This window comes from Lagenorhynchus albirostris, chromosome 15, assembly GCF_949774975.1.
Source record: "Lagenorhynchus albirostris chromosome 15, mLagAlb1.1, whole genome shotgun sequence".
NCBI lineage: Eukaryota > Metazoa > Chordata > Mammalia > Artiodactyla > Delphinidae > Lagenorhynchus > Lagenorhynchus albirostris.
The window spans coordinates 12,368,381-12,381,361 of record NC_083109.1 but is presented as its reverse complement, the minus strand read 5'-3'; the positions used below and the strand labels follow the sequence as shown (position 1 = coordinate 12,381,361).

Here is a 12,981-nt window from a genome sequence, read left to right as displayed (position 1 = left end):
GTTTCTTGATGAAGAAAAGTCAAATGCTTCCCAGGGATGTTTTCAGGAAGCATTTCATACTATGATTAAACAGAATCATGAAATCTCAGTGTTTTCTAACTCAGTGGGTTTCTCCTGGAACTCTGGACCCTCAATGGCATGGAATCACTGATTTTCTAAGACCCATATTCCTATTTAGTCACAGAGTTCAAATCCTTTACCTGTTGTGATAATTTTAAAACACAGTCCCCAAGGGAGTTCCCTGGCAGCCCAGTGATTAGGGCTCCGCACTCTCACTGCCGAGGGCCCGGGTTCAATCCCTGGTTGGGGAACTAAAATCTCACAAGCTGCATGGTGTGGCCAAAAATTAAAAATTAAAAATAAAAAAATAAAATGTGTCTCAGAGTGACTCACAGAGCAGTTGGTTGGCTCAGCCCCCAAGTTCTTTGATACTCCTCTCATCCAGAAGTGGGGTTCTCAGCATTGTGAACGTACTAAAAGTCACTGAACTATATACACATAAAATGGTTAAAACTGTGAAATTATGTTATGTGAATTTTACCTCAGTACAAAAAGTGAGATTCTGTACCTCTTGTTTTTGAATCTGGGCTCTGTGCCTGCTTGACCTACAGAATATGGCAGAAGTGACGCTGTGCTGACTTCTGGGCCTAGGTCCTAAGAAACTGGCAGCTGCTTCCATTTCCTGTCTTCTAGAATGCTCACCTTTGGAACCTAGCCACCACACTGTGAGGATGTGTAAACAATCTCTGCATAGGTTAACTAGGAGAGGAACTGAGGTCTCCGGACCAAAGCCCCCTCTCAGCTCCCAGGCGACAGCCAGCAACAACTCACCAGCCATGTGAAGGAGCCATCTTGAAAGAGATCCTCCAGCCCCTGCATAGCTGCCTCAGCCCAAGCTACGTGCAGCAGAGACAAGCTCCCCGTGCCAAGCCCTGCCTAAACTGCAGGCTTGTGAGCAAAATAAAGGCCTGTAGGTGTTTAAGCCACTAATTTTTGTGACAGTGTGTTAAGCAGCAATGGATAACTGGCACTTCAAGATAATAAAGAAAGAAAGACTGGTCAAAATGGCTTTAGAAAACCCTCTAACCTGGTACCATAAATCACAGATTCTGACAAGCATAATCTTCAGCACCAAAGAATTCTGCCATGCATGTTCTTCACAACTCAAGTGAGTCCACAATCTTTCTAACATGTTCACTCAAAACTATGCCATTGAGCACAAAAGAAGGCACCTGACTTTCTTGCTGAGACATTTTTTTTAAGGGGGAAGAAAGGCAAGAAAGCTACAGGGTATAAAAACTTGTAAGCTATCAAATAACAAACATTATGGACAACTCTCAATACATCCTCTTAGAGAAAGCAACTTGAGATGGTGTCTTCCCTACCACCTTCCTGCTACACCCAAAGCGTCAAGGAGCCCCAGCTCTGCTCTCTCCTCACCTCCAGCCTCTCGGGTGGGGGCTCGTTCTGCAGGGTCCTCAAAGCTTTTGCAGCAGCGTCGTGTTTTGCAGCCTGTCTCGTCTTTCCTTTCCCGTTAAATTGCTGTCCTCCCACAGAAAGTTCAACTTGATAAAGTAAAGGTGGCACTGGAAATGGGTAAAAGTACCTAAAAATAGAGGGGGGTAAGGAAAATGAGTCTCAGGTAAGTCACCATACGTTCTCTGAAAAACTCCAGGTATTTCCTTCATCACAGGTCCTGATCACATCAGCGTTTACTCACCAATAATGACTCCTCATCAGTACATCCAGAGATTTCCCATGTTTATGCTGCATTAGAATTGCCACACAGTATGAGCAAATACTGTTTATGTTCCACAAAATACACTGCCTTACAAATTATATGAGTTCAATTTATAAAGCTAACCCGTATTTACAAAATCTAAAATAGATTAGACTTTGGCTGAGACAGAACACTTAACTTGCTCTACTTTCTCGTACCTGAGATTCACGCTTCCGGGTCTCCAGAAAAGGATGGAAATTTTTTAACAGACGTCTTTTAGAAAGGACCCTCATTTCTGTAAATCCCAATATCCTATAGCCTGGTGGAGGCTGGTTTCTATTTTTAAAATTCCACCTCCCTCCTACCCCAAAGTAGGGAAGGGAAATGAAAAATGAAGACCTCCAGTTTGATCATCAATCTATCCACTAGTGTCTTATGACCACAAGCAGAAGGTTTTTAACACATGGCATTTTCAGGTTTCGATTAATATTTTACTGCATCCATATACGAAGGCTATTTACAAACACATATGTAAGTTCAACAGTCAAAAAGTACCCAATAAACAATAATCAGGAAATCTGTGAATGATGAGAATTGTGGTATTGCAGGAATCATGTTCAAATATGACTCAGTTTGGGACTTTCCTGGTGGCACAGTGGTTAAGAATCCGCCTGCCAATGCAGGGGACACAGGTTCGAGCCCTGGTCCGGGAAGATTCCACATGCCACGGAACAACTAAGTCCGTGCGCCACAACTACTGAGCCTGCGCTCTAGAGCCCACGAGCCACAACTACTGAGCCCACGCGCCACAACTACTGAAGCCCGCATGCCCTAGAGCCTGTGCTCTATGACAAGAGAAGCCACCGCAATGAGAAGCCCACACACCTCCAAGAAGAGTAGCCCCCGCTCGCTGCAACTAGAGAAAGCCCGCGCATAGCAACGAAGACCCAACACAGCCAAAAAAAATTAATAAATTTTAAAAAATAAAATAAAAATCATTAGGCCATCTTTGTTTAAAAAATAAAAATATGACTCAGTTGCACAAAGCAGTTAGAAGGGTGATAGCTTTAACCAGATAGCTTGGGGCATGAGCCATACTGCTCGTGAGGAATGTGCTCAGGCCCTTTCCAATGACAGGAGTTAAAAGAGCATCAAGATACAGTTCCAATGACACCAAGACAATTAAGACTGACTTTAGCATTTGGCAGGCCAAAGAGGACCAAACCATTTTGTGCTCTACAATCTAAAGATCTTATTATTCTACGTAAAAGATCAAATATATCTTCACCTGTATTGAAAACAAAACAAACACATACCTTGGGGGATAAGCACCTCCTCTCATGTTGTAGTTATAGGTGGACTGCATCCGAGAGTAAGGGTCGACAGGCTTATACATTGGTTTTTTTCCAAGTTTCATGCACAGTGCATTTAGCTCTACAGTAGGGGTTATGCTTTCTGCAACACAGAATCAACACAAAGAATTGTTTTTTTCTGATGTGAGAATGACACTCACTAAAATCAAAAAGAATAGCATGCTTTCTACTAATTGGATTCATGATGTATTTCAGGAAAAGATCTAAATACTTCACTGCTAGGCATCAGGTCAGGAAATCCAAGAATCTGCTGTGATTTCTAGGTATTAATACACAGTCAGCAGCACAAAATATACTGTAACGGCTATTAAGGGAGCATCAGTGTAACACAAGATGTTAGCAGTGAAAGCCAGTTGTCAGAAATAAGTTCCAATACACATCAAATTCCATGATTAAAAAATCCGACAGGACCGTCCAAGTCATTTCATTGTTTGGGAATACTCAACCAACATAACTTTGGTTGCACTGACTGGCTGGCTTACACTTAGAAGGATGTTTGTACACACTATTTCATAGAACAATGCATTTATTCAGTACTAACTGGAGGCAGAGTACTGTGCTAAGCTTGAACACAATTCTTGCCCCAGAGGAGTTCAAAGAACACAAAACACACTCAAAGAACTACAATACATTATGTGTGCTATAAGGAAAGGTGCAGTATCACTGAGGAGGAGACAAGTAAATTCTATCTGGAGAAGTCAGATGAGACCTACAAAATATTTAGAGGTTCCCATTCTTAATTTTTTTGGGGGGGGCGGGCCACACCTCACAGCATGTGGAACTTCCCTGATCAGGGATTGAACCTGCACCCTCAGCAGTGGAAGCACGGAGTCTTAACCACTGGACCACCAGGGAAGCACTGGATGTTTCATTCTTGATACTTATAATGGGATCTGACTTGTGGTAATACTTGTTAGAAAAATGAGATCTGTTGCCGTATACAACAGGAGCAAGTATATCTTGGGTTATCTCAGAAATAGCAACTTTAGAAAATATTCATTATTCATCTTCCTTTTTGTCCCCTCTCATTTCATCCAACTCATAAACCTTTAAAAATCATTTAAAAAGAAAACCAGCCTGGAAAGATTAGTGTAGGTGCACAATCACATTTAAAAATAACACTTTAATATCAAACACAGAACAACACTAGCAATGGCAAAGTTCGATTTAAATGCACACAAAAATCCATTTTAAAATGCCTCTTTAGGGTGTATGTAGAGGAAAATAAAAATGACTCGATTCTGTACCATAACTGGTTTGACTAAGTTTAGTGCATAAATCAAATTTATAAGAATATCTTTGAGTTTGCAAAGTCAGAGGGTCACATGAATAACCAACCTCTCTCTAGCTAACATCAGAATTATATTTTTTACACAATTCAAATAGTGCATTTTAAGTAAGAGCAGCTCTGACCCATAAAATTTATCTGCAGTAGAGAATAAATTTAAAGATAGAATACCACAAAGCAATCGAAAGCAACAAGAAAGGTGTGACCGAGATCTTTTGAGATCTTCCCAGATCATTCCCGAGTGCAAAGGGCCTGGAATGACTTCACGTACTGGAGCAATAACTCTCCTAAAACAGCCACTTCTACCTACAGCCTCCAGGTCAGTGGTTCTCAAGCTCCCGCCAGACACTCCTCTTTATCAGTATTCTCCCCAGTTGGGCCCTTGCTTGAAGAGATATTACCTACTGATTTGTATTTAAGAAACAAATATTTAAAATATTTTCTCATTCTTGTTAATGATCAGGAAACATAAAACTGATAATCAGGGGTTATGATCAACATGTTATAATCAATATGACCACACGGAGTTGAAGTGATTTTAGCTAAAACCCACATTCTTGGCATCTATACAACCTTATCAAAAGAAAACATGTATTTTCATTAGGCTTTTCTAAAAATCTCGGAAATCATCTGGCGACATCCTTCACCGCCCACGACCACCTTTCCAGACCAGCAGGAGTGGAGGGACTGGAGCCTGGGAACCACTGCTTTAGAGTAAGGCTAAGACCTGAAAAGATAAGCATTTGCCACTGGTAGTGCAGACTCTGTGCTTTCAAAACCAACAAGTTAGTTAAGAAAGAATTCATATACATACTAAACAGATACCTCTAGACACACTTTTGAAAGGAACCTGTCTTGGCCCACGCATAATACCTGGATTCCTTCCTTCGCTACGAAAAGGGCGGACTATAGGTTTAGGAAATTTTGTTCCTTCCAAAGCTTTGGCAGCAGCTGTGTGTTGGGCTTTTTTAATACTAGTTCCTTCAGCTTCCCAGTGCTGATCTCCAAGTGTTAGCTGTACTGTAAACACCTACAAATGAAAATTGTGAGCTCTCAATTCATGAAACCTGATGTTGACTATAATATGTCACTTGGTCCTTGAACATAATTTATGGTCATGGTTTAAAAGGCCTGGTCATTATCTTGATAATTTATCCCTTCATCCCCTTTTTCGTTGTTTTTATAAACACAAAAAGATACACATATCATTGACTTGTACTGCATAGCACTCCATGAAAAAACTATGCTTTGAAAGATGGGGGTAAGTACAGAGATTAAAAAATGTTCTCTTATATATTAAAATATTAAATGCTGATGATTTGGAAGCCATCCAAATAGAAAATTGTCTTCCCATTATTTCTCATGGAAGAAACTTAGCAAACTTGATTTAGACACACAGTAGTACCTCATACAAATGAAGACAATATTTGTTTTGATGTTGTAATTTGTTTGTGGACGCTTGTCTGAAAACACAACCCCATTAGAACGAAAACTCAAATAAATTTGGGAATGTCAGCCAGGTTCGAAAATGTTGCCTTTTACTTTCCTAAGACTGCACTAGTCAGACACTGCTTCCACTTGCAGAAGCAAATCAGATTCATAGCAAGTAAAGATCTAAAAACATTTCTGAACTCAATTCTAAGGAGGCAATCAAAACAGCTAATTCCGTCCTCAACAAATACTGACAATGGCAAGCCTCTTTCTTCCTTTTTAAGTATAAAGGTAACTCATGTGCACACTCCATTCGTAAAATTAGGTTACGTTAATCCGATCAGAACTGGACTAATACTCTATCAAAAAAAAAAAAAACCATGACCCATCACAGCTCAGTGATTCTTTAACTTTGGTGTGCATCTGAAGAATAACCTGGGAAGCTTGGTAACATACACATGCCCAGGGATTTCGACTGAACAGCACCAGGGAAGCCCAAGCATGTGTATTTTTAACAAGCTCCCAAAGTGATTCTGATGCACTTCAACGTTTCAAACTCACTACTTTGGAGCTTTTATTCTTCTCATCTTCTTTATCACAGAATATCACTTTATTTCATTGACAAATAATTCACATGAGAAATGTTAATCTGAGTATGCCTAGGTCATTTAAATTTGGTGCCTAAAGGGATGGGGCCAACTTGCCTTATAGCTGATTTTTCTTATAGGTCTTAACTTCAGGATTCCCTCAGTGCACAGCTTCCACTAAAGGGGAAAAATTAAAGAATCCTTCATCCCCCTTGAAATATTAGGGGTCTCCTATATTTATGCTGCAGTTCATAAAGCTACTCACTTAAGCACCAATAGCATGAACTCAAAACCCTGGCTGGCATGAAAGGTCAAATGGCAGAAGAAGCCTGCAATCCTGTGCAATCCCTGAGTCATTTTTGTGATCCTTTCATGGAGAGACATTGAAGGGGAAAATGCTAAAAGATAGAAAACAGTTAATTTCATGATCAGTCTTGCCTTTCTCCAGGGCTGTCCCCGTCGGCGCTGCTGCCACTCTGCTGCCTTCTGTGTGGAGGGTTGGTAGTGAGGTTAGATCTTGGTTCAGACAGAATTAAAAGTACACCAGACCTCTGACTTTTTAAATAGTCTAACAATCATCTAGGAGGGAATAACTTTTCCTCTTTGAACAACTTGTAGGTAAAAAAAAAAAAAAAATGCAGTTACAGATTGAACACACAGCCAAATTACCTAAAGTACTAAAGTTCAAGTGAGAAAGTACATATTTCCAAAAATATCAACAGTTAATAAAGGGAATCCCAAAGTTAAGATCTGCAAAAAAAAATCCTGTAGAAGAAACAGAACAGTTATAAAAAATGGCTAATTGCCTTCTAAAGGTAAAGAAACATTTCAAATATAATTATGCTTTAGAATAATATTAAAACTAGCTTCATGTGAGTGGGAAATTTCTGTTTTTCTTAAATGCATAATTGCCTAATAATAATAAGTACCATTTCTCAAGCATTTACTATGTGCCAGACATTGTGCTCCACACTTTAATATATCTCACAATAGACTTATTTGGTAGGTATTATTATCCCCATTTTACAGATGAGAAAACTGAGGTTCAAAAAAAGTAGCAACTTGCCCAAGGTCACACAGCTAGTAAGAAGCTAAGATTCAAACCCAGATCTGTCTGACTCCAAAGGCAACTCACCTAACTGTGCTATCCTGTGGTGCCATTTATGATTGTGGTTGATGTTACTTTTAGTCAAATGAAAAGAGAAACCTGGTATCAGTCAAGGTTTGAGGTTTGCATGTCAAGAAAAATGAGGCATAAAGAGACAAATAACTCATCCTTATAAAAAGTATATCATCTTACTGCAAGGCTAGGATCAGAAACAGGAGGCCCAATTCCTTATGTCTCATACTACAGCTGCAAAAGATAAAGCCAGATATGCAAACATTTAAGTTCCAAGATGTACTGATACATTAGCACAGATATCAAACAAGCTTAAAAGACTGAACTCCTGAATAACAAATAGGAAAAATTCAAATTACAGTCAGTCTTTCATCCTCTAAGATGAGGGGAATGAGAAGGGTACCTGAAATCAGAGATAATCCAAAATACTCACTGGGAGACTAATTTTACCTCTCATATTCAAACCTTGTTATCTGATTGCCAACAAGTGGCAGAACTGATTTCCCATTCACCTCCTCTCCCTGCCCAGTCTAAGGTACACATGCACTTTCAAACAAGCAGGAAAGGAGCCAGAGGTAGGCAGAAGCCAGGAGGCCCAGAGCCTGGAAAACTCACAGGAAATCAATCACAGGTGCTTGGGAATTGTCTCTATTCAGAATGCTAAACAACCACACACTAACTGGAGTTTTAAAAGCCAAATATCCCCCAAAGAAGCACATCTTTTCTTTGACCCATTCTGCAAGGATGAAAAAAGAAGCGACTCGCCAACAATCTGTACTTTTGCGTCTCTTTAAGACAACCTCAGCAGTTTGAAAATATATATATTTTGCATCACAGAACCACTTGCAACTGTATAAAAAGAAAGAAAACATTCCTAGTGGGTTATAAATGCACAAGCAGTATGGACAATATTTACCTTACAGTGAGCTGGACCTTGCTCACGCAAAAGCTTATACTCAGGTTGAATCTTGTTGAAACGGGCTAACTCATTCACAAGACACATTGGGGTTTTCTCTTTGGGGTGTGCCATGTTAGAAGGAACTGAAAAATAACGTAAGAGCATTGAAGTCAACTAGCAGTATTTAAGACTGCAGCTCTCCCAGGGATATGAAAAAAGAGGGAAAACAAGCTGAAGGTCTAAGGATTTAAAGCAGCAGTGATGCAATACTGCAAACCACACTGGGGGCACATATCTGAAGACACAGCTGGGATCTTTTCTGAACCAGTTGAAGCCAGGTTACCTAGGAGGGGGTGTGTCTTCAAAAGAGAGAGAATAGAAGTCAGAGGAATAACTAAACCATGGCAAGCACACAAGATTTGAAATCAGATGAAGCACTGCTATTATAACCAAGGGAATAACAAGGAGGTCTTTTGAGTAGAGACACACACACACACTGGTTACCGCAACAGCTGTCAGCTGTACCCTGTTCGTTATTTCATAAAAACTCAATATGCCAGTACCATTTCTCAAACAACGACTGTCCTTTTCCACACAGCTAACTTCTCATTCCTAGGGCGTCCTCTAGTCTTATCTCCAGAGGCTGCCATCCTCAGACCATATCCATTTCTGATAATTATAAGTAAAATAAAATGGCCTTTGTGGGTGGGAGTTTTATGAAGTCAAAAAAATGTGGATATAAGAACACATTAGAAGAAAAAGCAATAAATCCCAGAGGACTGAAATAGTCTGTGCCATTTCCTATTAAGATGGTATTCAAATGGCAAATATGGGGAACACTGAATCTCTAGGGGACCATGACAAGTCAAGAATGCTATTTGGTGAGCCGGTCCAAGGAAGTCTAGAGGTAGCAGCATGATAGATGCCATTCTGCCGAGAGTGGGACAAGCTAACACTCTAAGAACAGATTTACAAAGCAAAGGAAACGAGACGATGAAGGAAGAGGAGGAAATGCAAGGGAAACTGTCAGGCTTAAGGTTGAAAAGAATTTTTTATTAGGTGACTCTAGCATAGAGACACCTATGCTGACACCCCATTTAATTGGTTTTGCAACTTGGGGGAAGGGGAGGTTTGGGGAGCAGAATATTGTTTTTAGGGTTTTTTTCCCCAGAGGTTTCAAGTTTTTCCTGATCAATGAGCACATTTATTTCATTTTTATTTTCCTAATATTTAAATTTGAATGCTTGTAAACTTATTTCTTTTTTAAAAATCTCTGCTTCTTTGTTCAACTTCTAACTGGTCCTCACTATGATTTCTTAGCCACCTCTGGAATCTCAATTTAAGCTTACTTATTCAAAATAAAAATTATCAAATGCGAACACACTCTTTTGCTTTCCAATAAATCTGCCTGCCCCCTTGCTTGGGAAAAATCTTATAGACATCCAAAAAGGAGGCTTACACCTACAAATCAATTCTGGGAAATAAACATAAAAGCAGAATTTTCCCATATAACAATGAATATCCAAAGTGGTATTTACTGTTCGATTCTTTCTGCCAGCTACCACTTTATAATAGACAAGGCTTTATAGTTTAGTTTCCAATTTTCTTTCTTACACTTTGAAATGGTCTGTCAAAGGCCTCCATCAACCCGATATACAACCAAGTGTGTTCTATATCTGGGATAAAGAAGCGTGGGTGGTATACTTTCTTCTGCTTCTTGAAGGTAAATGTGTGTGAGAGCTCCCTACATCTGCAATCTACTTATCAGATCAGAAAACAGGCTAAGAAAACATTTGAAACAGAAGACACTTGGAGTCATACGCTTACCTGCAGCTGCACTGGTGGATGTAATAGATGCAGAGGGTAAAGCAGAGTTTTGAATAGGTCTACCTGCATTTTCAGAGGGCAGAGAGCTAGTAGTAGAAGGAATACTCATCAAAGGCTGTGAGAGAAGAGACTGGTTCTTGTTCAGTATTTGGCTCCCTGAGAGAGCGGCAGATGGGTTCTGAACTTGCACTTGAACTTGAGACATGGTCACTTTCAACAAAAGTGAACAACTGCAGGTAAACAGCTTTCAGTGCAGGTTAATTCAGTGCTATGAAGTCTAAAGTTCTACCTGAAAGTTGTAAGGGAAAGAAAATAAAAAGATAAATTATAGAGGAGATATGTAATTGCCAATATTCAATCAAAATTGGTGTCACCTACTCTAGTATGATAATGGCCCCGTTTAGTACGTAGCTATGTTGATGTATTAGAAATGTGTCTCTCCTTCGTATACAGTAAGGTTCACTAGCCTTGTAAATTTCTCAAAGTGTTTTTAAATGACTTACAATACCCACATGCCCTGCATGTTCATTTTACAAAGAGAATCGGCATGGTATGATAATATTTATTGTTGAATATTAAGAATTATAAACTATAGTTATATTCAAAAACGCAAATTAAAAAATATGAAGAGGTTTTCCATTGCATATGGGATATGGTAAAGGTTTCTGGTTTCAAATTGATAAGAAACTGAAAGCAAACTGGGTTTGTAACACCATTAACAGGTGAATGTAAACACTGCTTCCATTTTAGGGCCATATGCTCAGATTGGCAACCTTAGAGCTTTCCTTTACATTGACTGAAGAAAGAAGAATTCCTCACTTTTCCTTTTTCTTTTTCCTTATGATGGTAAAAGATCTCTTTGTTTTCCTACAAGGTTTGTTTGAGATAGTCTCATTTATTTACAGATCCCAAACAAGAATTGCTGCACCCACATCAATGCTCATGATCCTGAGAAATCATCTGAATAGCAAAGAACATTCTATAGTATTTCTATCATTAAAAGCAAAAGCGGAGAAGATGAAGAAGAGAGGAACAGATTTCAGACAGATGATTTTACTAGCGTGGCTTGTAGGGGTAGAGCCTACGGAGCAGAGATTGTTTACTGCATCTTGTAAGTTCCAAAGGCATTAATCCTAAATACATTTAAATTTCTTCACAAGTCAAAAATAAGGACAGTTCTGCTCATTTTTATAGTCATAGTTCAAAAAGTTGAAAATGTTTAAGCAAATCAAAAGTACTCAAAAATAACCAGTAAGCAACAAGGAACAGAAAAAGCCAACCAAAGCAGAAGCCAGCAAGCTAACAAACTGGAAGTTCTATTATAGAGTAATTTTTGTTACTTTATTTTTTTTAAGTCTCAAAATGATTTTTAATTAACGCTGGACCTCTAGAAAGAGATGAATGACCAGAGCAATTAAGTTACTTGAGGAGTCCTGGCACACACTCTCTTGTTGAAACAAAAAGGACTACAAAGTTCAAAACAAGACAAAAAACAAAAGCAAGCCTCAGCTAAACTATGACTTTGGTTAATAGAGGCATAAACATTACCTTATACAACAAAATTCTCCAATACTGCAGTTGTTCCTTGCTTACTTTTGAAATCAGAACAAAATAACGGGGGAGATGCACTGAAGATCTAGGTAATGGTCTTAGCAGATAAGTTGCCAGTGTCAAGAAACAAGTCCAGAACCTTTCAGAAGTCAGCTATGACCCTGTTTCATTGTTCTTATTTCATTCAGCTGCCAAAATATAAACACTTCTCTCTCAATCTTCCCCCTCCTTCTTTTATTCACTCTCTCCCTCTCTTTCTGAACTCTGTCTTGAGGGCATTTTTCTAAAGAGTATACTCACAACTTCACAACACCAACCATAGGTCACAGGTCAAAACATAAGCCAAAAGCCAAAGTGTTTGCTCCACAGTCTACCTGCATCCAGAAGGAGCAACCCAACTCTGCCCTGGGTGGCTCTGGAGAGTCTGAGACTGAATGAACTAAATTTAGAAAGGGTGGGGCCCAAAGGGATCTCTTTTGGCTAACGTTCTCTACAGCAGGCCCACTGCCAGCATTTCCAGTCACAGACATAAATTCATAGGTTTTCTAGAAGTTGAGAAAGGGAACAAACAAGTTATTAATTAAAACTGCCCCAAAAATGTTAACCCCAGGTACACCTGGAGGAGTTATGTCTTTAAAACAACTGGTTGAAACCAGTAGCTCAGAACTGCAAATTAAAAAAATTTTAAACCCTCCTAATAAGGCTCTGTATTTTACAAATTTTTAATTTCCAATATGACCAATAAAAATTCAACAACCAGTACTCATTTTTAGTCATTTACTAATTTAACACTTCTACGTGTCTTTAAGCCTGAAAAGAGAATCTGAAGCAGTAGTTCTAAAGTGGGGGCAATTTTGCTCCCCAAAGACATTTGACAATATCTGGAGCCATTATTTGATTGTCATATTTGGGGGATGGCAGAACCTATCAGTATCTAGTGGGTAGAGGGGCAAGCATGCTATTTCTAGTACATATATAATACGAATCCACAAACTAAAATCTTACTAATGTATTAAGCAGCTTATATTCTCAGACAGGAAAAGAAAACCCCCTTTTCATCTCAAAAGGCTCTAAAACACTGATGCTAATATTTTACCCAAACAGATGCTCCTCCCCTAAGAGAAGCCAGGCAGCTATCATAGCTATAAATGGGGGGAAATATATGGTTTACTCACATAATTCAAAG

General features: G+C 39.1%; 1 protein-coding gene across 25 annotated transcripts in view; it reads right to left on the bottom strand.

Annotated features, from left to right (window-relative positions):
* STAU1 (staufen double-stranded RNA binding protein 1) overlaps window positions 1-12,981 on the bottom strand; it is a 58,324-nt gene that overhangs the window by 32,266 nt on the left and 13,077 nt on the right. For 5 of the 25 annotated variants that reach the window (XM_060122199.1, XM_060122201.1, XM_060122210.1 and 2 more), the window contains 6 exons: window positions 10,245-10,533; window positions 8,436-8,560; window positions 6,838-6,885; window positions 5,207-5,411; window positions 3,037-3,175; window positions 1,441-1,606 (listed from right to left, as the gene is read on the bottom strand). In XM_060122199.1, the coding sequence (XP_059978182.1) occupies window positions 1,441-1,606; window positions 3,037-3,175; window positions 5,207-5,411; window positions 6,838-6,885; window positions 8,436-8,560; window positions 10,245-10,449 (888 nt within the window). In that variant the 5' untranslated portion in view covers window positions 10,450-10,533. Of the gene's footprint in view, window positions 1-1,440; window positions 1,607-3,036; window positions 3,176-5,206; window positions 5,412-6,516; window positions 6,537-6,837; window positions 7,011-8,435; window positions 8,561-10,244; window positions 10,534-12,981 lie in introns of those variants that run through there. The other 20 variants (XM_060122223.1, XM_060122215.1, XM_060122218.1 and 17 more) reach the window with 15 other exon arrangements.